Source organism: Phyllosticta citriasiana (assembly GCF_038021145.1).
Source record: "Phyllosticta citriasiana strain CBS 120426 chromosome Unknown IWZ02scaffold_1, whole genome shotgun sequence".
Classification (NCBI taxonomy): Eukaryota; Fungi; Ascomycota; class Dothideomycetes; order Botryosphaeriales; family Phyllostictaceae; genus Phyllosticta; species Phyllosticta citriasiana.
The window spans coordinates 2,619,437-2,641,611 of record NW_027117278.1 but is presented as its reverse complement, the minus strand read 5'-3'; the positions used below and the strand labels follow the sequence as shown (position 1 = coordinate 2,641,611).

Genomic DNA, 22,175 nt, shown 5'->3' with positions numbered 1-22,175 from the left:
CTTTTCTTTTTTTTTCTTTCTTTCTTTCTTTCTTTCTTTCTTTCTTGGTAATTGAGGTTGCCTGTGCAAACGGGTATACAGATGTAGATACCTACATCGCACTTCATGTTAGTGTTGGAGGCGGCGAGCGAACACTTGACTCTCGGTATGAGCAAGGGATGGAGAGGATCCCAGGACATGCATGCATGCGTGGGCGTCTGTCTACCACATAATTCACTGAGCACGCACTCGGAGGATGCGCACGCACGTGTTCAGGTCCATCATCACTGATAAGGGTGAGTAGAGGTTAGTCACGCAGTCGACAAACGGCGGCACGAACTATGCGCCGCCTCCATCGGCACCAAGAAGAGTAACAAATAATACCTAGACCACTTGATTCAGAGTCTTTGATGCCGAGTGGCAAAGTTCATTTTTTGCGGCTGCTTTCGTTCCCAACTTCTATTCGTGCTTCCGTCTCTCCATCCGTCCGTCCGCCATGGACCAAATGCGATTGTCGATTCAAAAAAGGCCGAGAAGATCATCAATCCTTCCTCCATTGACACCTGACTCGGTAACGTCTTTCCTCTGCGCTTACTCCTCACTCGCTCATTCAATCAAACCCCACACGCGTCGTTTACTGGGCAGCCGGGATAGCCTGGGCTTCCGGGGCCGGCGCCTGCTGAGGAGCGGCCGCCTGCGGGGGCTGCTCGAGTTGCTTCTCGGGCAAGAGGCCCTTGGCGAGCCAGAGCTGGATGAGTGGCATCATGGGCTCCATTTCCTTGTCGCTGATGAGGTCGAATTGTTGGCCAACGTTGACGAAGTGGATGAAGCACGTGTTGAGCTCCTTGTAGGCGTTCAGGTGCCAGAAGGGGTCCAGCCAGTGGCCGTGGTACAGGTGGGCATAGCATCGCATCATTTGGCGGTAGATGCTCTTGATGTCGTTGAGAAAGTGCTCGGGGAAACCAACGGCCTTGCCGACCCACTCCTTGCCCGAGAGCTGGGCAAGCGGGGCGTTGATGCTCGTGGGCGGAGCGGGGATCGGCGTGTTTGATCCGGGGGTGTTGAGGCCGCCAGATGCATATGCGGAAGCAGTGCCCGCTGCAGGCTGGTTCAGGACGGTGGTGTCGGTAGGAAAGAGGTTTTGATCGCTAATCTTGCCCACGATCCACTTTTGCACGAGCTGAATATACTGGTAGGCTGGAATCTTGATGGGCTTCTTGTTGTTGTCCAGCCAGGTATAAGTGTGGCTACGAGCAGTCAGTATCACGTTAGGCGGAAGCATAGCACGGCAAACGTACCCCGCGGCGGACATGGTGGGACAGCTCTCTGGGTTACAGATGGGGCGTCCACTCCGCTCATCAAGGGTCTTGATGATGCTAATCATACCGTCCAGGAGGCGGTATTGCTCAACCACTGAATCATGTTAGCGGCATCTTCTTGGCATTTGCCAAAACAGCTGACCTTGGTGAGCAAGCCACTCGCCCTCGTCGACCATCTTTGGTCTTGCGGCGAGCGTCATGAAGTTGCCCTTGACGATGAGGTTGGCATACTCGTCGCGGAAAAAGTAGGGCGGCTTGCGGGTTCCGGGCTGATGCGAGGCATCGTGGTGAGCTTCACTGGCAGTTGACGCAGACATGGAGGGCGATTGGGCCGCTAGCGTGGCGGATGAAGACTGATAGGATTGTTGAGGAGAGCTCTGGTACGAGATGGTGGGAGAGTTGTTTCCCTTTGGCGGAGGAGGTTGCTGCTGGTTGCTGTTGCCTTTGCGTCCGCCAAAGCCCTGGCGGCTGAACGAATGATCCGTTAGCTTAGTGTCTTAGGCTTTGCCCGAGCAGAAGATGAATGATTCAGGGCAGTGCCAAGATGTGGCTCAAGCAAAGGGACCAAGAGCGGGACATGGTAAAAATAATGCGGAGGTGCTATCAGAGCTCTGACGCAAGAGGGAAGGTGATTGTGAGGAGGCAGATGGGGTTTCAAGTACGGGCGGTGTGACGGTGGTGGAGCAGGAGACGGACGAGTGGACAAAGGGACAAGTGCGAGCCACGTGCTACGCATAATGGGAAAGATATAGGGAAACACGGCTGAGCCAGACATGATGTCGGCAAGCAACAACAGAGGCACAAACAGAAACGGGGGGTGATTAGAGGAATGCCAAGCGAGCCCGCTGCAGTACTTACACGCTGGAGAAGAAGGAGGCCATTGAAGCGAAGGCGGAAATTTTGGCAGATGGAGGAGAGGATGTCGAGGACGGGCGGAGGAGGAATTGATCAAGGTGGAAGTCGAGCAGAGGGGAGAGGGAGAGAGGAGAGGAACAGAGCGAGGTGTAGGAGTAGAATAGAGCAGAGCAGAGCAGAGCAGAGCAGCGGTTTGCTTCACCCCAAGCGTTTCACCGTCAGGGGGGCGAAGGCCGCCCGCCAGCCCAGAGCCACGGGGACCTCAGGGAGCTCACGCCTCAGGCATCACATCACCGCACCAACTTTGATCCGCTCCGTGACATCTCCAGGCGCGTCAGCTAATGGAGCTGCACAGCGCGCTGCTGGCCAAGCGCCAAAAGCTATACCATACAGCTGCCCATCGCGTCTTGTCCCTCACCTCTCCACCCATCCGTGCCACTGCAACCATGTCCGACGCCGCCTCTGACAATGGCGATCTCTTTGGCGACGACGTCGAGCCCAATGGCGCCGTCGAGTCTACCAATCCGCCCGTATCTCAAAACGACGATGACGATGACGAAGATGAAGACGACGATGTCGTGACAAAGCGCAGGGCTGGCGCAAGCGCTCACGACAACAGCGACCTCAATGACGACGAGCCCGACCTTGGTGATGAGGACGATCTCTTTGGCGAAGGCGGAGACGACCAGGCCGAGGACCAGACTGCGTTCGTCCCTCGTCTGTGTGGACCTCACTCCAGCTAATTCCCTACAGCGCCGAGCGCACCTTGGACGATGAGGAGCTCGACTCGGGCGACGACGTGGACCGTCGCGACCGCGTCCAGAGCCAGCCCGAGCAGGAGCTGGAGGACACTGAGCAAAAAGTCTTGGACATTTCTATTCCCCGACATCCTGTTCCGCGGCCGAGCGATAACGAGGTATGTCCATCGCAAGCCTGCGCAATGGCTTGACTGACCTGGATATAGCTCTATCTACTCAAGGTCCCCCAGCTCATGGCCTTTGAACCAAAGAGCTTTGTCCTCGAAAAGTGGCAGCCCCCAACGACAGACCACCACTCCAAAGTGCAGCCCTCGTCGACATTTTCCCCATACAAGACGGCCCAGACTACCCTTCGCTGGCGCCACTCGCCCTCCGACCCGTCGCAGATCCAGTCGAACGCGCGTGTCCTTCGCTGGTCTGACGGCTCGCTCACCCTCCAGCTTGGCTCCGACCCACTCAACCAGTACGAATTCGACGCGAAGCCTCTCGCTCCTCCTCAAAGCAACCCGCCAAAGCCTACGCCGACTGCCGTCAAGGACCGCCGAGGAGGCCCAACGACCTACGATTCCTCGCGAGACTCATTCACCTACCTTTGCTCTCCCCATCCGACACTGCAGACTGTGCGCGTCACCAACAAGGTCACGGCAGGCCTGACTCTGATGCCGGCGCGGGGAGCTTCAGATGATGCGCTCGAAAGGCTGCAAGCAAGCTTGGCAGCAGCGGCCAACGCCCGCCAAGGAGTTGGTGCTACAGTCTTCAGTCTGCAGGAAGACCCCGAGGAGAAGAAGAGACAGGCCGAAGTGCTTGAGAAGGAAAGGGAAAAGCAACAGCGTCTTAGGGAGAGGCAAGAAGAGCGTCGTCGTGAGAGGGACAACAGAGCATTTGGACGCAGTGGACTAGGTCGCAGTGGTGGATACGGAGGGTACAGGGCTGGCAACAGTGGCCTCGATGAGGAGGGTGGATCGAGACGATCCAAGCCGAGCCGTGTTAGACGTGACGAATACAGCGACGACGAAGACTTTCAAGGGCGCAGGAGAACGAAGGAAGACGAGTACGACGAGGAGGACGACTTTATCGCGGGCAGTGACGAAGAGCCAGAGATTGATGAGGAGGAAGAAGACATTGACGAGGGTATTGAGGCACACCGGCCGTCGAAGCGGGACAGCCCCAAACGAGGCCACGCGGAGCAAGACAAGGACGACGATGAAGAAGAAGAAGTCGTGGCATCTTCGAGGACGAAGCGCCGGAGGGTGGTGGACGAGGAAGACGAGGACTAGCGTAGGTGTCGTTTCGATCGGGACCAGGAGCCGGCGTGGAGCATCTGCCGACAGGCGATTGACAAAGTGCGGCCGGACCTGGAGATGCCGCAGACGGCGCGCGGGGAGCGCAGACTAGCATGTAAAGGGTTTAGAGGGGATAGCGTTGGAAACCAGACAAAACAGGTGGCAGCTGGGGAGAGCCCTTTTACAACCAAAAGCAGTTTAGACTCTTTCTTGTTCGTGCTGCCAGCAAATGCCGCCAGATTCGGCCACGCTAGCAGCAGGTGGTCAATCTAAAACCATTGCGGGTGCTCGGAGCAGCAGAGGTTGATGAGTAGGTGGCGCCACGGGGAGCGAGCGAGCGAGCACTGAAGGATGAGAGCAGGCGCACGTGCATAGCTAGAAGTGCGACCAACGGCTGCTCAGTTGTGTCAATGTGGTGTCAGTGTAGGGCCGAGAAGGCCATACATGTATCAGCCAACGATGCCCAATCATCATGCTTCTGCCTGTCTACCTGTGCATTCAAACCCTTCAGCCCTTCAGCCTGTTCTCCAGCGTAAAAGACATCTTGCAGCAAAAAAAAAAAAAAAAAAAAAAAGGAGGAGAGGAAAAAAAAAATCTAGGTTGCGACTGGTTGCCTGAGGCTTGGATGTACCGCACATGTACACCGCGAGACAGGCAAAGGCACGATGCGCACGGCTGATTGGCGGGCGCAGAGATAGATGACGGTGGCTTCGTGGTTGACACAACCTAAGCAAATCAAGCGACGCCGGTGATCGGGAAACAAAGCTTAGCAGCAGCAGCAGCGCAGCGGAGCCGTCTGACGGGTATGTGACGCGGGTGGCGCTGAGGGGCGGTGGGCGGGCGACAAGGAAGGATGGATGGTGGTGGAGGACTGGTTTCCGGGCTGGGCTGACCTGACGGCGAGGAAGATATGTACCCGGTGGCATCGTACAGGACACGGCGTCGAACAGGAGGTATCTATGTGGCCAGCACACGCGTACATAGGCACACCAGATGTCACAGGGACGAGGGACGGGCAGGGGAAAAGGGCGCGGGACCCTGCTCCATGTGACGTCGGGACGGCAAAGGGGCGGGAGAGACTGGAGAGAGGGAGAGAGGAAGATGTAGAAGTAGAGGAAGGAGGCTGTGGGTGGACGCAGGTGGTGAAGAAATGGCCCCAACAGTGCGGAGGCGAGGCCGCGTGCTCGACGAGGAAACAAAACCACGGACCCGGATTGATGTCGAGGCAAAGGAATGTAATGCTTGCACGCGTTCGGCGGGTTGACCATGACCATGACCATACCTACACACATTGTACCTTTGGTTGGCCCAAAGCATGCTCTCGCTCCGGCTTTGTTTGACGACCCATCGTGCTTCCCTGCGCCGCCATTCGCTGGCCACGGCCTAGCACGCCATCCAACGCCCTACCCTACCGGACTAGACACAACTTTTTGCTTTAAATCCTATGCCTATCCCATCACTGTCCCATTTTTCTTCCCCATCTCTCGCCTCGCCTCACCCCGTCCCGTTGCCATTGCCCCTCTCCAAGAGCACGTACACGAGCGGCAATCCTCGTTGCGCGCTGTTACCCGACCCGCCCAGTTTTATTAGAAGCTGTTGTTCATGCTGCCAACGGCCTCGAGTCGCAGACCGTTTTACTACACGCCTCTCCTTCAGGCCATTCGACTGGTAAAATGGCGTTAGGCTTCGGCTCCTCTCGCTCCAACAATCCCAACAACAACAACAACAACAAAAAAAACAACAACAACAATTCCAACTCGTCCGAGCCCGCCTCTTCGCCATCCTCCAAGCCCGAGAAAAAAGACATGGATTCGCTGCGCGCAAAGGCCAAGCTGGCCACCAGAGACGGCTTTGGGGACGACGACGTTGGCCGCGACGCTGAGAACCAGGGCCCGCGCCGTGTGGGTGCCCGCATCGGCGGTCCCTTGGCCAAACCGATCAATGGCCAGCAGCCTCCTGACTCGGACACTTCGAGCACCATTAGCGTTGGCAAGCAGATTGAGCTCGAGTCGGACAACGCCATCAAGTACCGCACCTGCTCCTGGCCAAAGGTACATGAACTGCTAGTCCTTACGTGCTGAGCAATTGCTAACCGGACGGCAGACGGCTGCCCTGCTGTTTTCCGAGTACATTTGCTTGGCCATCATGTCTTTTCCCAACTCCTACGCTGTCCTTGGCCTGGTTCCTGGCCTGATCTTGACCATTGTCGTGGCCGGTCTGGTGCTCTACACGTCTCTGATTGTCTGGTAAGTTTCTTGTCAAAAGCTCACCTCCAACCACGGCTGCTAACCGTGCCCCGCCCCAGGGAATTCTGCCTCCGCCATCCAGAAATTAAGGATGTCTGTGACATTGGCCAGATGCTCTTCGGCGGCAAATGGGCCTGGTGGTTCACTGCCGTCATGTTTCTGCTAAACAACACCTTCATCCAGGGTCTGCACTGCCTGGTCGGCGCCAAGTACCTCAACACCATGTCCAACCACAGCATCTGCACCGTCGGCTTCTCCGCCATTGTGGCCCTCATCTCCTGGCTCTGCTCGCTCCCCCGTACCTTTTCGACTCTTGCTCAGCTCGCCACCTTTTCTGCCTTCTTCACCTTTGTTTCCGTCTTGCTAGCCACCATCTTCGCCGGCGTCGAGGACCACCCGACGGGCTACCCTTCGCTCGGCCCCATTGAGGTACACGCCGTCCCAGTCAAGGGCACGAGCTTCGTCCTCGGCATGAACGCCTTTATGAACATTAGCTACACCTTTATCGGCCAAATCACGATACCCTCCTTCATCGCCGAAATGAAGAACCCCCGCGACTTTCCCAAGGCGCTCTGGACCGTCACCATTGCCGAAATCATCACCTTTTCGCTCGTCGGCGCCATCATCTACGCCTACACGGGCAACGCGTACATGACGTCGCCCGCCTTTGGCAGCTTGGGCAATGAGCTGTACAAAAAGGTATCCTTCTCCTTCATGATTCCGACCATCATCTTCCTGGGCGTGCTCTACGCGTCGGTTAGCGCGCGCTTCGTCTTCTTCCGCTTCTTTGCCGGCACGCGCCACATGGGCGACCACACGCTGGTGGGCTGGCTGTCGTGGGGCCTCATCCTGGCCGTGCTGTGGGTGCTGGCCTTTATCATCGCCGAAGTCATCCCCTTCTTCTCGGACCTGCTCTCGCTCATGAGCTCCCTCTTCGACTCCTTCTTCGGCTTCATCTTCTGGGGCGCCGCATATCTGCGCATGCGCAAGGCTGACCACGGCCCCGACTTCTGGAAGATTCGCGGCTGGCGCGGCCCCGTTGGCGCCGCTGTCAACGTCGTCCTCATTGCCATTGGCTTCTTGTTCCTAAGCGCCGGCACTTATGCCTCGGTGCAGGACATTGTCGATGGCTACAACACGGCGCAGTATGGCGGCGCTTTTTCGTGCGCGGACAACGGCCTCTAGATGCCTCTCCGTGGCCTTCTTCTCCTCCACACGTGTAATCCTCAACCTCGTCCTTTTCCCCTCGCTTGCCCATTCGAAGATGGCAAGTGCAAAGACAGACTTTCAGACAGACTACCAGACACAGACCACCACTCAAAAGCTGCTCTCACACTGCTCGACTCCCCTCATACGTCGATCAATCAGTCAATCAACCCACGACCTCACCACCTCAACACAACCCCTCTCTCTTTTTCCTTGGGTCTTTTTCCTTGCCAAAAACGGAACTCGGACGGATGGACGGATGGGTACAGGGTCTCAATTCGATTTGGCAACGGTGTTTTTTTGGGTCTAGGTCTGGATGGATGGTTACGATGAATGGGATGGGTAGGGTAGGCATGGAACGGTTGATACACAAAATGGGAACGGAACAATGAGAACTTCTACCACGGGATTTGGGGCTGGGATTGGTGATGATGCTTCTGCTGTAATGTCTCGGCTCGTCCCGTCTTTTCTTTTCTTTTTCTCTTCTTCTTATACCTTGTCTCTGTTCAAGCCGAAGTAGATTGTCTTGCTTCTACTCCTCTCTCCCCCTCCTCTCCCTCATTCAATCATCGTGGTCGCACGACATGAACCTCGTTCAAAACAATGTACAAAAGCGCGCGTCCCAAACAAACTTCAATGAAGCGCGTCGTCGTCCATCGTCGTCCGTCGTCGTCGTCGTCTTCGTCTTCGCCAAGCCCAGCCCAGCCGCCGCCGCCGCCGCCGCGCCGGGCATGGCGACCCAACGAGGTAGTCGGCCGCGAGGCTTCGCGTTGCTTGATTTCTCGCGCGAGTCAAGCTACCATAAGCTAGCAAGCACGCTGAGTGTTTAGGTGCCTCTCAGCACGTGGTCGAGTGGCCGACGTCGGGCTGATGGATCGGTGTGGGGCAGACAGGTGGACAGGTGGAGGTACGGTGACTTGGGCTGATGTGAGATGCTTAAGCATGTATGTGTCTGTGGGAGGGTGCATATAGATGCCTACTATGCAACCTACTTACTCTACCTGACTCTAGCACTTCAATTCTCTTCATTTTTTCCCCCACCACCCCACGCCCTTCGCCCGCCTCAACTCTTCCCCAACATGATCGACTTCGCCCTGACACCCGCCCAACACGCCCTCCGCTCCGCCGCCGCCTCGTTCGCGCAATCCCACCTCGCCGGCACCACCGCACCCTCCTCTCTCCACCCACCACCGACCTCAACCACCAACCAAAATTCCCGATTCCGCTCCACGCGTCCCATCTACGCCGCCGCCGTGCGCGCCGGCCTCATCCGCGGCCAAATCCCCGCCGCGCTGGGCGGCAGCGCCCAGAGCCTCCTCGACGCCGCGCTCGTGACTGAAGAGCTATTCGCCGTCGAGCCGTCGACCGCGCTGACGATTTTGGGGACGGGATTGGGATTGGCGCCGGTGGTGCTGGCGGGGAGTGAAGAGGTGCGGGAGAGGTTTTTGGGGGCGTTTTTGGGGGAGGGCAAGGGCGAGCCGCTGGCTTCGTTTGTGCATTCGGAGCCGCAGGGGACGGCGAATTGGCTTGAGAGGGGCGCGGGGGGGCTGCGTACGACGGCGAGGCGCGTCGGCGATGAGTGGGTTGTTGATGGTGAGAAGCTGTGGACGACGAATAGTGGCGGGTGGGACGGCCGCGGCGCGGAGCTGCAGTGCGTCGTGTGTCGGTGTGTCCGCGACGACGACGACGACGACGACGACCACGGTCTACAAAATCCTGAACGCGACCCGGCCGACGACGTGCTGATCTTGCTCGTGACGCCGGAGGTTGTCGCGGCGAATGAACCGGATGCCTATCAGATGCTGGACGAGCCGGAGCTCGCGGGCTTCCACTCAACATCCGGGCCGCACAGCAAGTTCACGGCATTCCGCGTGCCACACGCCAATCTACTCTGTCCACCAGGCACGGGTGCGGCGGTCGTTGAACAAACCTTCGGCACGTCGGCCGCGCTGGTGGGCGCCATGGGCGTGGGCATCATGCGCGCGGCCTTCGAGGCAGCGATGAAGTTCGCCAAAGACGACAGCAGGGGCGGCACCGTGCCGATTTTGGAGCGCCAGAGCGTCGCCGATTTGCTCATCGACGTCAAGATGCGGATTGAGACGAGCAGGCTGCTTACCTGGAAGGCATTGCATGCGGTTGAGAAGGGCCCGGGCGATTGGAAGGCTAGGCTTGAGTTGGCGTTGCAGGCAAAGATATACTCGAGCGAGGCGGCGGTGCAGAGCGTCGTCGATGCTATGAAGGCCGTGGGCATGTGAGTTCTTCCTCTTCTTCTTTTTTCTCTTCTCGTGTTGAGTTGATGCTGTGGGTTCCGCAGCTAATGCTGATGTGAGTACAGAACTTCGTACGCCAAAGACCAACCTTTCTCCAAGCTCCTGAATGAGGCCATGGTCTTGCCGCTCTTTGATGGCGGCAATGTTGGTGTAAGGAGACGTCAGATTCAAAAGATTTTCCTGGATGCAGGTTACGAGCCGTGGGCCGCGACCTATGGACAAGCAGAGTGAGTGCCGTGACTAGTGTAGAACGTCGATCAGTCTTGCTGGCTGGATCAAAGAAACTTTTCAAGGATAGTGGAGCTGTGTATGTCTCTGTTGAACCAGCTGCTGGAGGCTTCTCGCGCTTGTGTCCCCCGTCTCTTGATCCTCTTTCCACAGAGACTGCATCTCTGCTGTGCTCTCGGCTGTGTGTGCTGCAACGTTGCTCCCTGGCTGTTTTTCGATCACCAAAATCGGCATCTGTCTAACGCGTGCCTGAAAATCATATTGGGTTGCGCGTTTTTCCGTTCGTCGTTCCTGTAAGCTGAAGTTGAACTCCAAGGGCTAGTTTCGAGCTCGAGTCGGCAACCCTGCGGCTGGCGCGCGTTGCCTGTTGGTCTCCAACACGTCCAAGGCACAACGAATAGAGCCATATGCACGGCGTACAGTCGCAGTATTCGGGTAAGAAATTGCAGGATGCAGTGATGTCGATTTCTAGTGTTCAATAGTGGCACGATGGCTGCGCCGTTGGGGTGCTTCCCCACCACAAACAGCTTAGAGCCGTGACGCCAGCCAGCAGCTTGAGCGTACCCGGTCCGTTCCTCCAGCCCACCACCCCCACATCGCCTACCCACCAGCTTCTCCACCTGCCTGACCTCACCTCGTACCTTTCAGCTTCCATCCTCTTCCTCTCAGACTCGCTGTTACTTACCTGTCTTGAGCTGCTGCATCGCAAGCTCGCGCTTAGTTTCGTCACTTTATACGCGATCCCAACCTTACTTCCAACCCATTGAGCGCATCGGCGAGCAGCTCAAGGCAGCCATCCATTCATCTGCTGCAGAACACCTTTGTCCCACCCTTTTTGTTTGCCGAACCAGCCTTTGCAGCACCGCAGAAAGCTTTCCTTTACTCTACGCGCCTGTACAGCGTCGAATAGAGTCTCGTCCTCCATCCACATTTCCACAATGCCGCTCTCCGAGTTCATCGACATTACCCAGCCGAGCTTCTGGCGTACGTGGCCTTCTATCCTCTATGCCGCTTCCAAAGCCTGCACAGCATGCCTTGAGGCTTGGAGCATTGGCACAAAAGGGTTTGGGTAGCAATGACGTACGTATGCTGACTGCCTGGAAACAACAGTGACGGTTGGCAGCGTGGCCTTCAACCCCACGTTCTGGAAGTAAGTGCGCCCCTACCTGGCAACGGATAGGAGAAAATCACTGACATGAATTCGGCGGTAGCATCGCAGCGCGGTCAGGTGCGTCGGACGTTTATCCACCCACTGATGAATCGACTCCATTCGAGAAATGAAGGGCCTGGGGCAGAGAGAAGAGAACAAGGCAGCTAACCGGACGCCCAGAATACCACAACAAGACGATAACGCGCCTCTTCAACGGCAACTCGCGCAACGGGTGCTACGCGCTGGCCGTGACCATCTTCTCTCTCGGCATCATCCGCGACTACATGTATGTGCGCCCTCAACCCTTCGTCTCCCCCCATCCCTCCAGTCCCGCTAACACAACAACCACAGCTACCACAACGCGCTCGCGCACCAACCCACGCACCCGCTGCTCCTCACGCCCGTCGCCAAGTTCGCCTCCCTCGCCCTCCTCGCCGCCGGCAACACGCTCGTCCTCACGTCCATGTACGCGCTCGGCGTCACGGGAACCTACCTCGGCGACTACTTCGGCATCCTGATGGACCACCGCGTGACGTCGTTTCCGTTTAGCGTCTGCGATGCCCCCATGTACGTCGGCTCCACGCTTTCGTTCCTCGGCACCGCCATTTGGTACGGCAAGCCGGCCGGCGTGGCGCTTACTGCGTTTGTCTGGCTGGCTTATAGCGTCGCGTTGAGGTATGAGGATCCGTTTACGGCGGGGATTTATGAGAGGAGGGAGAAGAAGCGCCAGGGTAAGGTGCAGGGGCAGGGTCAGGGCGAGAAGAAGGAGTTGTAGATACCCAAGGTATGTTGACTGCGGTTTGACATACGCATGGAGATGCATGGTGCCGGCGGCAGCTCGACGCGCCTTTCAACAGGCATGCGGCGGCGCCAGGTGAGCACACCAAACGGACGAACGGACGAAGGCACGACGGCGAAAACGAGAAAAACGACATGAACGACGCCTAAAAAGAGCAGAAGCAGACGGGATGAAGGAGAAGGAGGAAGAGCAAACGAAACACACATGGAGACATGGCGGCGAGCAGCGCAGGAACAAGAGAAGGACGGGCAGGATGGCAGACGGCGTTTTCAACACGTGCAAGATACCACAGCTAGGAGTAGCTCCATTTCGAATTTGAATGTTTTTTTTTTTTTTTCCCCTGCATTGCCTGCCTTCCTTTGGTCTTGTCGGTATGATTTGATGTGGTAAATTGTACATCTCCCGCTCTCTCTCTCTCTCTCTCTCTCTCTCTCTCTCTCTCTCTCTGTGTGTGTGTGTCCTACCTCTCCTATCCTACCCTACCCGTCCTATCGCCTCTGCGTGAGGCAAAGGCTCACGCATCGCATATATATGTACACACATGTATGTACACACATGTATGTATGTACATTGCCAAAGACCTGCAAGCAAGCTTGTGCCGGCCATCAGTCCATTCAATCTCCAGAAGGTTTAAAAGAGCAGAAGGATCAACGTGGGTACAGTATCATCAAACGGTCATGATACCTTGTGGGTATGTAGGTACCTACCGGCACAATAGGTACCTCCTCCTCCTCCTCCTCCTCCTCCTCCTCCTCCTCCTCCTCCTCCTCCTCCATACTTCATGCTTCTAGCCCGTCGGCACGCACTCCCTCCCTCACTCAACCATACACAAGCAGTATTCAAAGTCAAAAGAATTCAGAATTGAAAAGAAGCAAATTACAAAAAGCGATAATGCTAGAACCACAACGACGGGCACGACCATTGTTTAAGAAGCAGCAGCCGTCCATTTGTTTCGCTGCCCCCGTCAACGCTTGCTCGCTCACAAAGACATATACCCCTAGCGCCCTTACAGCCTTCCATTTTATCACTCGCTGCTCACTCGCTCATTCCGCCTCTTGCACGCGCGCAGAAAAATCCATTTCCGTTGTTGTTGGCAAGTTGCATTAACCTTTTTAAAAAACAAGAAGGGGGTAGGGGGAGTAAGTCAAAAAAGAAAAAAGCCAGGCGGCTAGACTTGGCGGGCCACAACCAATCCTTTCCCAACAGACAACCTCGCAAACTAGACCACTAGAAAGTCATAGTTTACTCCTCCTCGAGAGGCGCCTCCTCGTCGTACTCCTCCTCGGCGTCCGAGACCGACGCCTCCTGGTACTGCTGGTACTCAGACACCAGGTCGTTCATGTTGGACTCGGCCTCGGTGAACTCCATCTCGTCCATACCCTCGCCAGTGTACCAGTGCAAGAAGGCCTTGCGACGGAACATGGCCGTGAACTGGTCACCGACACGCTTGAACAGCTCCTGGATCGAGGTGCTGTTGCCGACAAAGGTCGACGACATCTTGAGGCCGCGCGGGGGAATGGAGCAGAGAGCAGTCTGGACGTTGTTGGGGATCCACTCAACAAAGTAGGACGAGTTCTTGTTCTGGACGTTGCGCATCTGGTCCTCGACCTCCTTCATCGAGACCTTGCCGCGGAAGATGGCAGAGCAGGTCAGGTAGCGGCCGTTGCGGAAGTCGGAGGCAGCCATCATGTTCTTGGGGTCAAACATTTGCTGGGTGAGCTCAGGAACGGTGACGGCGCGGAAGGAGTGGGCACCACGGCTGGTCAGAGGAGCGAAGCCGACCATGAAGAAGTGGAGACGAGGGAAAGGAACCATGTTGACGGCCAGCTTGCGCAGGTCAGAGTTGAGCTGACCGGGGAAACGCAGACAAGTGGTGACGCCAGACATGACGGCGGAGACGAGGTGGTTCAGGTCACCGTACGAGGGGTTGCTGAGCTTCAGGGTCCTCATGCAAATGTCGTACAGGGCCTGCCAAAAATGTCAGGAAGAGATTTTCTCCAGCTTATAATTCAAGGCTCACCTCGTTGTCAATGCAGAAGGTCTCGTCAGAGTTCTCGACGAGCTGGTGGACGGACAGGGTGGCGTTGTAAGGCTCAACGACGGTGTCCGAGACCTTGGGGGAGGGGACGACGGAGAAGGTGGCCATCATGCGGTCGGGGAACTCCTCGCGAATCTTGGAAATGAGGAGCGTACCCATACCGGCACCGGTACCACCACCGAGAGAGTGGGTGATCTGGAAACCCTGGAGGCAGTCGCAGCCCTCGGCCTCGCGGCGGACGACGTCGAGGACCTGGTCGACCAGCTCGGCACCCTCAGTGTAGTGACCCTTGGCCCAGTTGTTACCGGCGCCAGACTGGCCAAAGACGAAGTTGTCGGGGCGGAAGAGCTGGCCAAAGGGACCAGCGCGGACAGCGTCCATGGTACCGGGCTCAAGGTCGACGAGAACGGCACGGGGGACATATTTGTTGTTGGACGCCTGGCCCAGCTGTGTCAGTTTCGCACTAGATGCTCATCACATAGCCTAGGAACCTACCTCGTTGAAGTAGACGTTCATGCGCTCAAGCTGGAGGTCAGAGGTACCGTTGTAGCTGTCGAAATTGTCAGATTGGTGTTGTTTCTGCGGTTCTTTCGCGACGACTTACACTCCGGAGCCATCGAGACCATGCTCGCCAGAGATGGTTTGCCTGTGAAGCGCGCGCGCGTCAGTAGGGAGCGCAGGAGAAGCTGTTGTCGGGTGCTGCGAACCAGAAGGCGGCACCAATTTGGTTACCCTGCACCGAGTCAGCTCAAAGTCGCGAAAACGCAAGATGGAGAAGCTTACACATTGGCCAGTCTGGAGGTGGACCTAGAGATGCGAAGAGACAGGTTAGCGGATGTCGTCTCTGGTTGTGTGTGTTGGAGAAGGGCGCGGGGCAATCAGGGGACGCGTAAAAACAAAAGCCGAATCGGGGGGTTTGGACGTACAATCTCGCGCATGATGGTGGACTGCGGGTGGGATCGAAGCTAAGATGGAAGATGGACGGATCGAAGAGTCGAGGAGGGGTTGGATGTGGTTGGGAGAGGAGTGGTTGAAGGGTTGTGATGGGAAGAGGAGAAGGAGCTGGGTGGGTGGGTGGGTGGGTGGTCGGTGTAGGGTGGACTGGGACTGGGACTTGGGTGTTGTGGTCTGTGCCTAACCCAGTCCAAAAACAATTGGCGTGGGCCAATCACCGTCGACTGCCCGCTGTGCCCGCTCGGCAGGAAAACATCGTCTCCTTTGGCTTGTTTTATTGCTCGAATTGATTGCCATCATTACCCATGAGGACTCCCACTCCTGTGCGCGGGCTGCGTCTGCGCTCTTGGGCAACGGCAAGCTTGCGTCCGGCCTCTGGTGGCTTGAACAGCTGGCGTGGTGCCTCAGCCAGCGCGCAATACACTACTGCTACGCGCTCCGCTGCAGCTACTGCGCGCCATATCACGAGAGGCGCCGTCTCTGCATGCGGCCATGACAATCGCTTGTGCCTCTCTGCAATTGTATGTAACCAGTAGCGCGTCGGCGACAAAGGGAGCCAGCCTCCTTCGCCAAGAGACATTCGATCCTGACAATCATCCCGTGAAGCGCGTCCCGCTGCCGCTGCCGCTCCTTGAACCTCGCCGCAACTCATCAACCGCCACCATCTCCAATTATTCCTCTCCAGCAATGGACCAAGACGTTGTCAAGCACTATTTGGCCGACAGCCCTCCCACCGTCGTGCCACTGGCCATCAAGCCGCACTTCGAAGCCCTCAATGACAACCAGAAGCTCTACGCTCACTACCTCTCCATGTCAGCATACCCCGCATCACCTCACCTCCCTGCCTGTCGCGTGGCCGCCTCCCTTTCAAAAGGAGCAGGAGAAGCGTCCATGCGAACCCTGAGCATGCCATTGCTTTGATTGTACTGTACACGCTCTGACCATGCACCGACCCGTGGTCCTGAGCTGTAATTGCTTCCCCTGCTGACTTAATCCAGAGCATGCTACGCAGGAACTCGCATTGTCCTCCGCCAGGTCAGCCCCGAATCCGAGCACATTTACGACTTCATCATCGCACTGCACCGTCATAGCAAGGGAGATTGGAAGAAGCTCCAAAGCGATGCCGGCCTTTCCGACGACGAGCTCAAGGCCTTTCTCGACTACTCTGCCCAGTTCCTGGGCAATGCTGGAAACTACAAGAGCTTTGGCGACTCCAAGTTTGTCCCTAGGCTTGAGCCTCGCCAGCTCAAGGCCTTGGCCACCTTGACGCCCGAGACTCTGAAGCTCTACGAAAAGTTCCAGGACGCCATTTTCGCTGGAAACAGCGTAGCCAAGCTGCACCTGGGCTACCCCGACCAGGGACACATTTCTACATACTATCCCGACTCGCCCGACATTACCAAGGAGGAAATCTCCACCGTGAGTGACTTTTTGGAGGGCAAGAAGCTGCTCCCCGAAAACACGCGCGTCAGAAAGATCAAGGATGGCTTCGAGGTCCTGATTGCGTCAGCGCGGGAGCCTTCCAGGGGCGAGCGCGACACTTCTGAGTCGGAGTGGGAATTGGACGGCAAGCTCAAGGGTAAGAAGCTGAGGCTGGTGTACGGTGAGTACTCGAAAGAGATGGCTACCATTGCCGACGCCATCAAGAGCGCCCGCCAGTACGCTGGCAATGAGACCGAAAAGTCTATGCTGGACGCGTACGAAAAGTCGTTTGTTACGGGCTCGCTCGAAGCATACAAGGACAGCCAGAGGTACTGGATCAGGAACAAGGGTCCTCCGGTTGAGACTGACATTGGCTTTGTCGAGACCTACCGCGATCCTCACGGCATTCGTGGCGAGTGGGAAGGTTTCGTGGCCATGGTGAACAAGGAGAGGACGCGCGCCTTCGGTGAGCTGGTTGAGAAAGCTCCCACACTCATCCCGCGTCTTCCCTGGAGCCCAGAATTTGAAAAGGACAATTTCCTCAGCCCCGACTTTACTTCCCTCGAGGTCCTGACCTTTGCTGGTAGCGGGTAAGCAGTTTCCGCATGTTTTTTTACTTGCTTTTGCTAACGAGGCTCAGTATTCCTGCTGGAATCAACATCCCCAACTACGATGACATCCGACAACGCGAGGGATTCAAGAACGTGAGCTTGGGCAACGTCTTGTCTGCCAAACCTCCAAATGAGCCCATTCCCTTTATCAAGGACAGCGACATGGAAGTTTATCAGCGATGCCGTGATGATGCATTCGAGGTGCAAGTCGGTCTCCATGAACTTCTTGGTCACGGCTGTGGCAAGCTCCTTCAAGAGACTGCGCCTGGCGAGTACAACTTCGACGTGAAGAATCCTCCCGTCAACCCCTTGACCGGCAAGCCCGTTACCAAGTGGTACAAGCCTGGACAGACATGGGGCTCCGTATTTGGTTCTCTGGCTGGCAGCTACGAAGAATGCCGCGCTGAGTGTGTTGCCATGGCCCTCTCCTGTGATTTTGACATTCTCAAAATCTTCGGCTTCGGCTCTGGCGAGACTGACCTCAACGGCCCTGCTGGAGATGTCCTGTACGCGGGTTACCTCAGCATGGCGCGTGCCGGTATCGCTGCACTCGAGTTCTGGGACCCCAAGTCGCGCAAATGGGGACAAGCCCACATGCAGGCTCGCTTCTCGATTTTGCGTACCTTCCTCAAGGCTGGCAAAGAGTTTTGCGAGCTTGAATACAGCCAGGACGATTTGTCAGACTTGACCATCCGCCTCGAGAGGAGCAAGATTCTTAGCCACGGTCGGCCGGCAGTCGAGAAGTACCTCCAGGAGCTGCATGTCCTCAAGGCGACGGCTGATTTCGAGGGGGGCTCAAAGATGTACGAGGCTATTACCCACGTCGACGACTTCTATGCGGAGAAGATCCGACCAGTCGTATTGGCCAAGAAGCAGCCGAGAAAGGTGTTTGTGCAGGCAAGCACTGTGGTGGAAGGTGGTAAGGTGGCACTCAAGGAGTATGAGCCAACGGTTGAGGGAATGATTCAGAGCTACGCCGAGAGGGAGTATATCTAGGTGTGGTGAGATGACTGATTTATGCCTTGCATGGACCAAAAAAGGCAATAGCAGCATTAATTGAAAGAATCAGAATTCACATCTTCTCCAATGTCAATGTGTTCATTCGTAATAGCTGCTGCTAGACCATCTCTGTTCATGGATGCGGAGAAGTGCACCCAGTGACGTACCGCCAGGGATATGCCGTCCACGAAACGCGCATCTCGACGCGCCGCAACTCCAAGTCGCTTCACCACGTGCCTTGTCCCACCACCCACTACGATACATTAATTGAGCCATGCCCGGCTCGAGGCTCGCTCCCCACCATCTGGCACATTATGGTGTCTGCTCATGAGCAAAGCATTTATACCAAAGCGCTGCAAAATCCACCACGCGCCAAGACTGCCGCCGCACGCGATGCCGCACCCTCTACCCGCCAACCTGGAACCACGACGCAAATCTCGGAGTCGAGAAAGCGAAAACGAGGCCAGGAAGCGTCGGCAGCGTTTGCCCAGAGGGCTATTACTATCCGGGTGCGTTTGTATTCTGTGCAAGGCTTCGATGTAGCGAAGAAGAAGCTAACGCCGAGCTCGAATCACCACAGCCATGTCCAACCGCCCCGCTCGACAGACCAACCATTCTTACGCCCCTCACGGTGATTGAGCGCGCGCAGCTGCCCCTCTCGTGCCTCGACCTTGCTCATCCCACGCCGGGCTCCGCTCGTCTGTTTTCCGCGCACATCGAAGCTCTCGAGCCGAAGTCGCTGGACGAGGACGCGACGACACGAGAAAATGGGGCTGGTTTGGAGAGACCCAAGGTTCTCGTTACACAGCTCCAGGGATCCAAGACGCTGTTTGCGGTGGAGCGGGTGCAGAGAGGCGTGTACGCGCTGTGCAAGCTCGGCAAATGGGTCAAGGTGGAGGACTTGGAGGCTTCTGGGCAATCGAGTGCTCCAACACAGCTGCAGAGTCGATATGACAATCCGACAAAGGCGCTGAAGAATGGGAATGGCGGCGCGTGGTGGGCGGGCGCTGCGCTTGCGGATCAACAGCCCGACGTCAAAGCTGGGAAAAGGACAGACAGCGCACCGCGTCTGTTCATGGGACGCCCAAGGCCAGCTACACCGCAGAAGGAGGCGCAAGCTGTCCTAACGGACGACCCGTTCGTCGAGACGCAGCCTCAGGATCCCTTTGCAGAGCCTATGGCCGTCGATGGCCCAGAATCTCAGCCCGAACGCCCGCAGACGGCCGAAGAAGTATTCCAGGCGCTTGTGCAGCAATACCTGGACATGCTGTATCTTTCCAAGACGTCGCTGGCCTTTTTTGTAAAGGGACCTCTGTCGCGAGCGCGAGCAGCCTTTGCGTCGAGCGACGGCAACGGCACGCTCAAGGTGGGGGAGCTGGCAGCATTTTTCCGTTCAATATTACTGCAGTTGGGGCAAGTGGACAAGAAGTATCGAGAGAAGATACCGGATATTGTTAAAGAGATGCCTCTGCCTGGCTTCTCTGATGGCGAAGACGCTGCTGCGCCTGCGCAGCGACCTGAAAAGAAGAAGAAGAAGAAGAGCAGGTCGAAGAAATTGAAGCCGAATAAGGAGGGCATTTATCCAGGGGAAGACGAGTATGTCAAGCAGTGGTGGATCAGGCACATTCCCTCGTCGCCTGGAAGCCACCCTGAAGAGACACCTCAGGACATGTTCAAGAGAAAAGCGGGTGACTTGCGCATCCGCGAGTCAATGGCCCAAGTCATTCTTGTGCTGGAGATTCTGGCGCTTGAAGCGAGCCCAGGTTTCCAAGCCGCAGATCAAGACGAGACGCAGCAAGAGACCCACATCGAGTCACAGCAGCCGGAAAGGAAGAAGCGGAAGAAGAAGCTACAGGACTTGCACGTCTTGCTCGACTTACTCCTGGATAAGCTGTGCATTTGGCAGTCTGTAGAGCAGGACGAGATGTTGGTCAAGATTTCAAAGTCGGGCCAAGGGGGGACTGCGGCCGCTGACACACCAAATTCGACAAAGGCTGGGACTTCGGACAAGCTCAGGAGCTTTTGTGTTGAGGTCATTATTCCATTGTAAGTCACTCAGCAGTCAGCTGGATCACTGCTGACAACAAAAAGCTACATGGGAAGACTTCCAGAGAACGCGGCAGCCATCAACAGACGTCTCGGCGGTCCCAGCGCCTCGCCCTCTAAGGCACCGGGCTCATCTAGCAGTCGAAGCAAACCTGGTGAGGCAACAACGCGGACGGATCCCCGGTCTGCCCAGCGTCGACGTAAACCGCTCCAGCGCGTGGCCACTGAGAATGCAACGAAACCGCCCTCGCGCGCTCCATCACTGTCGCGCTCAGCAACCGACTCTGCCATTTCTGGTCCCGTCTTCAAGCGCGAGAGCAGCGAAGTCAGCCTCTCCTCGATACCCCTGAAACCAGCCCAGCCAGCCTCAAGTCGCAACTCTCTATCCCAGTTCCAGCGCTTTGCCAAGCGTGAAATTGACCTGCAAGAAATGAGCGCCGCGACGGAAGCAAAGATCAAAAAGAAAGAGCGCATCGCGCGTGAACTGAAAGAAGCCATCTCCACTCTGTCGAAGCCGAACCGCGCGTCCGCAGTCAAAGAGTACGCCGACTCAACAGACCGCAAGATGCTGGCCGGCAGCACCCGACCGGGCCTGACCAAGAAGTCGGCAGTCAAATCAACCAGCAGCAGACTCAAGGAGGCAGAAAAAGTCCAAGTCGGTGCAACGCCCAAGAAGCCTCGCAGGACCAGCGACCACCTCGTCGACGCGATGCCGACGCACGACCGCTCGTATATCAATCCGCGAGACAACTCCCACCAGCTCGCCGGCACGTTCATGCACTTTGACAATCCATTCTCTGTGCCCCCGTCGTCGTCGGCAGACACTACTGTTGTTCCTTCTTCGGCTGTCCGTCCGAGCACTGTGCCGCCGCATCTCATGGACTCGACGCGGTCTTCCTTGTCCATCACTTCTGCGGCTTTCCCTCCACCACTCAACCCAATGTCTGGCACCTCCTCTCTTTCCCTCTCCAACAACGTTCCCGTCATCCTCGCTACCCCGTCTCGTCCGAAAACCAAACCCAAATCCGTCTCCTTCGCCGCCGCTGAGCCTGTCTCCTTCAACAACGGCGACGATGGTCCCATTGAGACGCCGCCGCCCTCCCACCTCTCTCAGCACCAATACACGCGCCCTCACGCCCCTGTCTCCAGCTTCGCTGACCGCCTCACCGGCCGCAGCGCTGCTTCGAACGCGATTCAACACCTGGGCCAGCCCTCGTCCTCGCCGTTCGAATTGCCTCCGCTGCCTCCTCCGGCGTCGGGGGTGGGAGCAGCTGGCGTCGTGTTTGCCACGCCTACGAAGCCGAAGCTTAAGACGGGATCAGGGTGGGCTCGAGGCGGGTTGCGGGATGTGGTTGAGGATAGTGAGGAGGAGGGAGGTGTGGAAGGGGATGAGGTAGATGTTGTTGGTGTTGGTGCGGTGATTGGGTTGCAAACGGCGAGGAGGGGGGATGGTGTCGCGGAGACGCCTGTAAAGAGTGGCAATGGGAGTGATGCAGCGAGAATAGGTGCCACAGATGACAGGAAAGAGAGAGAGGAGGAGAAAGATGAGAGGGCAGATGTCGACGTGTACAAAGCGCTGGGCTGGGATGATGATGATGATGATGATGATGATGGGGTTGATGATCTGTTGTAAATGGCTATTTTATCGCATTTTGGTCGTCGTGTGCATCGATTGCATGAGCTTAGAATTTGGTAGAGGCGTGGTTTGGATAGAAAGTGAGAAAAGAGGACAGCGAAAGGAGCATGTGCATGTCCGACTATCCGGGAATCCGGCGTCAGATGGAGATGGTTCTCGCCATCACCATGTCTTTGATAATGTTGATCTACAGCACGAATCCGAGTCAAGTCAAAAAAAGATTATCTGTCGGCGATATCTTAGTCAACCCAGCCGCGCGCAAAACGACAAGACATTCAAGTCAACCACCGACGGCGAAGGCAGCAGTGCCATGACCCTGCGCTTTCCATTGCGTGAAAGCTAAGCTCGGAAACCTGAACGATGAGGACAAGTATAA

General features: G+C 56.8%; 8 protein-coding genes across 8 annotated transcripts; 6 read left to right on the top strand and 2 right to left on the bottom strand.

The window, feature by feature from the left end:
* Positions 1-357: 357 nt before the first annotated feature.
* Positions 358-2,399, bottom strand: IWZ02DRAFT_440590 (Mob1/phocein). The gene is made up of 4 exons (XM_066766846.1): positions 2,157-2,399; positions 1,441-1,766; positions 1,278-1,392; positions 358-1,226 (listed from the first exon to the last, which is right to left on the bottom strand). The coding sequence occupies exons 1-4, from the start codon at positions 2,177-2,179 to the stop codon at positions 614-616; spliced, it is 1,077 nt and encodes a 358-aa protein (XP_066627486.1). The 5' UTR covers positions 2,180-2,399; the 3' UTR covers positions 358-613.
* Positions 2,400-2,599: 200 nt separating this feature from the next.
* Positions 2,600-4,188, top strand: IWZ02DRAFT_467267 (Leo1-like protein-domain-containing protein; the record flags this gene model as incomplete). Its single annotated transcript, XM_066768549.1, has 3 exons — positions 2,600-2,728; positions 2,893-3,069; positions 3,118-4,188. The coding sequence occupies 3 exons, from the start codon at positions 2,600-2,602 to the stop codon at positions 4,186-4,188; spliced, it is 1,377 nt and encodes a 458-aa protein (XP_066627485.1).
* A 1,453-nt stretch (positions 4,189-5,641) lies between these two features.
* On the top strand, positions 5,642-7,729 carry IWZ02DRAFT_30276 (transmembrane amino acid transporter protein-domain-containing protein). Its single transcript, XM_066763960.1, has 3 exons — positions 5,642-6,245; positions 6,298-6,440; positions 6,500-7,729. The coding sequence occupies exons 1-3, from the start codon at positions 5,868-5,870 to the stop codon at positions 7,623-7,625; spliced, it is 1,647 nt and encodes a 548-aa protein (XP_066627484.1). The 5' UTR covers positions 5,642-5,867; the 3' UTR covers positions 7,626-7,729.
* An 886-nt stretch (positions 7,730-8,615) lies between these two features.
* On the top strand, positions 8,616-10,610 carry IWZ02DRAFT_440582 (acyl-CoA dehydrogenase/oxidase). Its single transcript, XM_066766845.1, has 2 exons — positions 8,616-9,897; positions 9,982-10,610. The coding sequence occupies exons 1-2, from the start codon at positions 8,726-8,728 to the stop codon at positions 10,145-10,147; spliced, it is 1,338 nt and encodes a 445-aa protein (XP_066627483.1). The 5' UTR covers positions 8,616-8,725; the 3' UTR covers positions 10,148-10,610.
* A 46-nt stretch (positions 10,611-10,656) lies between these two features.
* On the top strand, positions 10,657-12,552 carry IWZ02DRAFT_440578 (phosphatidylethanolamine N-methyltransferase). Its single transcript, XM_066766844.1, has 5 exons — positions 10,657-11,128; positions 11,255-11,294; positions 11,356-11,372; positions 11,475-11,580; positions 11,646-12,552. Exons 1-5 carry the CDS (start codon positions 11,083-11,085, stop codon positions 12,067-12,069), a joined length of 633 nt encoding a protein of 210 aa, XP_066627482.1. The 5' UTR covers positions 10,657-11,082; the 3' UTR covers positions 12,070-12,552.
* A 308-nt stretch (positions 12,553-12,860) lies between these two features.
* IWZ02DRAFT_440574 (beta-tubulin) lies at positions 12,861-15,216 on the bottom strand. The gene is made up of 7 exons (XM_066766843.1): positions 15,058-15,216; positions 14,915-14,938; positions 14,839-14,864; positions 14,736-14,777; positions 14,627-14,681; positions 14,114-14,569; positions 12,861-14,061 (listed from the first exon to the last, which is right to left on the bottom strand). The coding sequence occupies exons 1-7, from the start codon at positions 15,067-15,069 to the stop codon at positions 13,336-13,338; spliced, it is 1,341 nt and encodes a 446-aa protein (XP_066627481.1). The 5' UTR covers positions 15,070-15,216; the 3' UTR covers positions 12,861-13,335.
* A 58-nt stretch (positions 15,217-15,274) lies between these two features.
* IWZ02DRAFT_440569 (peptidase family M49-domain-containing protein) lies at positions 15,275-18,211 on the top strand. Its single transcript, XM_066766842.1, has 3 exons — positions 15,275-15,897; positions 16,084-17,097; positions 17,148-18,211. Exons 1-3 carry the CDS (start codon positions 15,578-15,580, stop codon positions 18,112-18,114), a joined length of 2,301 nt encoding a protein of 766 aa, XP_066627480.1. The 5' UTR covers positions 15,275-15,577; the 3' UTR covers positions 18,115-18,211.
* Positions 18,212-18,352: 141 nt separating this feature from the next.
* Positions 18,353-22,011, top strand: IWZ02DRAFT_394972 (DNA replication regulator SLD3-domain-containing protein). The gene is made up of 3 exons (XM_066765575.1): positions 18,353-18,626; positions 18,698-20,163; positions 20,209-22,011. Exons 1-3 carry the CDS (start codon positions 18,432-18,434, stop codon positions 21,794-21,796), a joined length of 3,249 nt encoding a protein of 1,082 aa, XP_066627479.1. The 5' UTR covers positions 18,353-18,431; the 3' UTR covers positions 21,797-22,011.
* Positions 22,012-22,175: the final 164 nt, after the last annotated feature.

Coding starts and splice junctions, on each gene's coding strand:
- IWZ02DRAFT_30276 (XM_066763960.1), top strand. CDS start 5,868: ATGGCGTTAGGCTTCGGCTCCTCTCGCTCCAACAATCCCAACAACAAC. Junction 6,246..6,297: donor GCACCTGCTCCTGGCCAAAG/GTACATGAACTG, acceptor ACCGGACGGCAG/ACGGCTGCCCTGCTGTTTTC. Junction 6,441..6,499: donor TACACGTCTCTGATTGTCTG/GTAAGTTTCTTG, acceptor GCCCCGCCCCAG/GGAATTCTGCCTCCGCCATC.
- IWZ02DRAFT_440582 (XM_066766845.1), top strand. CDS start 8,726: ATGATCGACTTCGCCCTGACACCCGCCCAACACGCCCTCCGCTCCGCC. Junction 9,898..9,981: donor GCTATGAAGGCCGTGGGCAT/GTGAGTTCTTCC, acceptor ATGTGAGTACAG/AACTTCGTACGCCAAAGACC.
- IWZ02DRAFT_440578 (XM_066766844.1), top strand. CDS start 11,083: ATGCCGCTCTCCGAGTTCATCGACATTACCCAGCCGAGCTTCTGGC. Junction 11,129..11,254: donor TACCCAGCCGAGCTTCTGGC/GTACGTGGCCTT, acceptor TGGAAACAACAG/TGACGGTTGGCAGCGTGGCC. Junction 11,581..11,645: donor GGCATCATCCGCGACTACAT/GTATGTGCGCCC, acceptor CAACAACCACAG/CTACCACAACGCGCTCGCGC.
- IWZ02DRAFT_394972 (XM_066765575.1), top strand. CDS start 18,432: ATGGTGTCTGCTCATGAGCAAAGCATTTATACCAAAGCGCTGCAAAAT. Junction 18,627..18,697: donor AGAGGGCTATTACTATCCGG/GTGCGTTTGTAT, acceptor GAATCACCACAG/CCATGTCCAACCGCCCCGCT. Junction 20,164..20,208: donor GTTGAGGTCATTATTCCATT/GTAAGTCACTCA, acceptor GACAACAAAAAG/CTACATGGGAAGACTTCCAG.
- IWZ02DRAFT_440590 (XM_066766846.1), bottom strand. CDS start 2,179: ATGGCCTCCTTCTTCTCCAGCGT. Junction 1,767..2,156: donor GCCTCCTTCTTCTCCAGCGT/GTAAGTACTGCA, acceptor TCATTCGTTCAG/CCGCCAGGGCTTTGGCGGAC. Junction 1,227..1,277: donor CCCACCATGTCCGCCGCGGG/GTACGTTTGCCG, acceptor GACTGCTCGTAG/CCACACTTATACCTGGCTGG.
- IWZ02DRAFT_440569 (XM_066766842.1), top strand. CDS start 15,578: ATGACAATCGCTTGTGCCTCTCTGCAATTGTATGTAACCAGTAGCGCG. Junction 15,898..16,083: donor TACGCTCACTACCTCTCCAT/GTCAGCATACCC, acceptor GACTTAATCCAG/AGCATGCTACGCAGGAACTC. Junction 17,098..17,147: donor CTGACCTTTGCTGGTAGCGG/GTAAGCAGTTTC, acceptor AACGAGGCTCAG/TATTCCTGCTGGAATCAACA.
- IWZ02DRAFT_440574 (XM_066766843.1), bottom strand. Junction 14,865..14,914: donor ACCTCCAGACTGGCCAATGT/GTAAGCTTCTCC, acceptor GACTCGGTGCAG/GGTAACCAAATTGGTGCCGC. Junction 14,062..14,113: donor CCTTCTGCATTGACAACGAG/GTGAGCCTTGAA, acceptor CATTTTTGGCAG/GCCCTGTACGACATTTGCAT.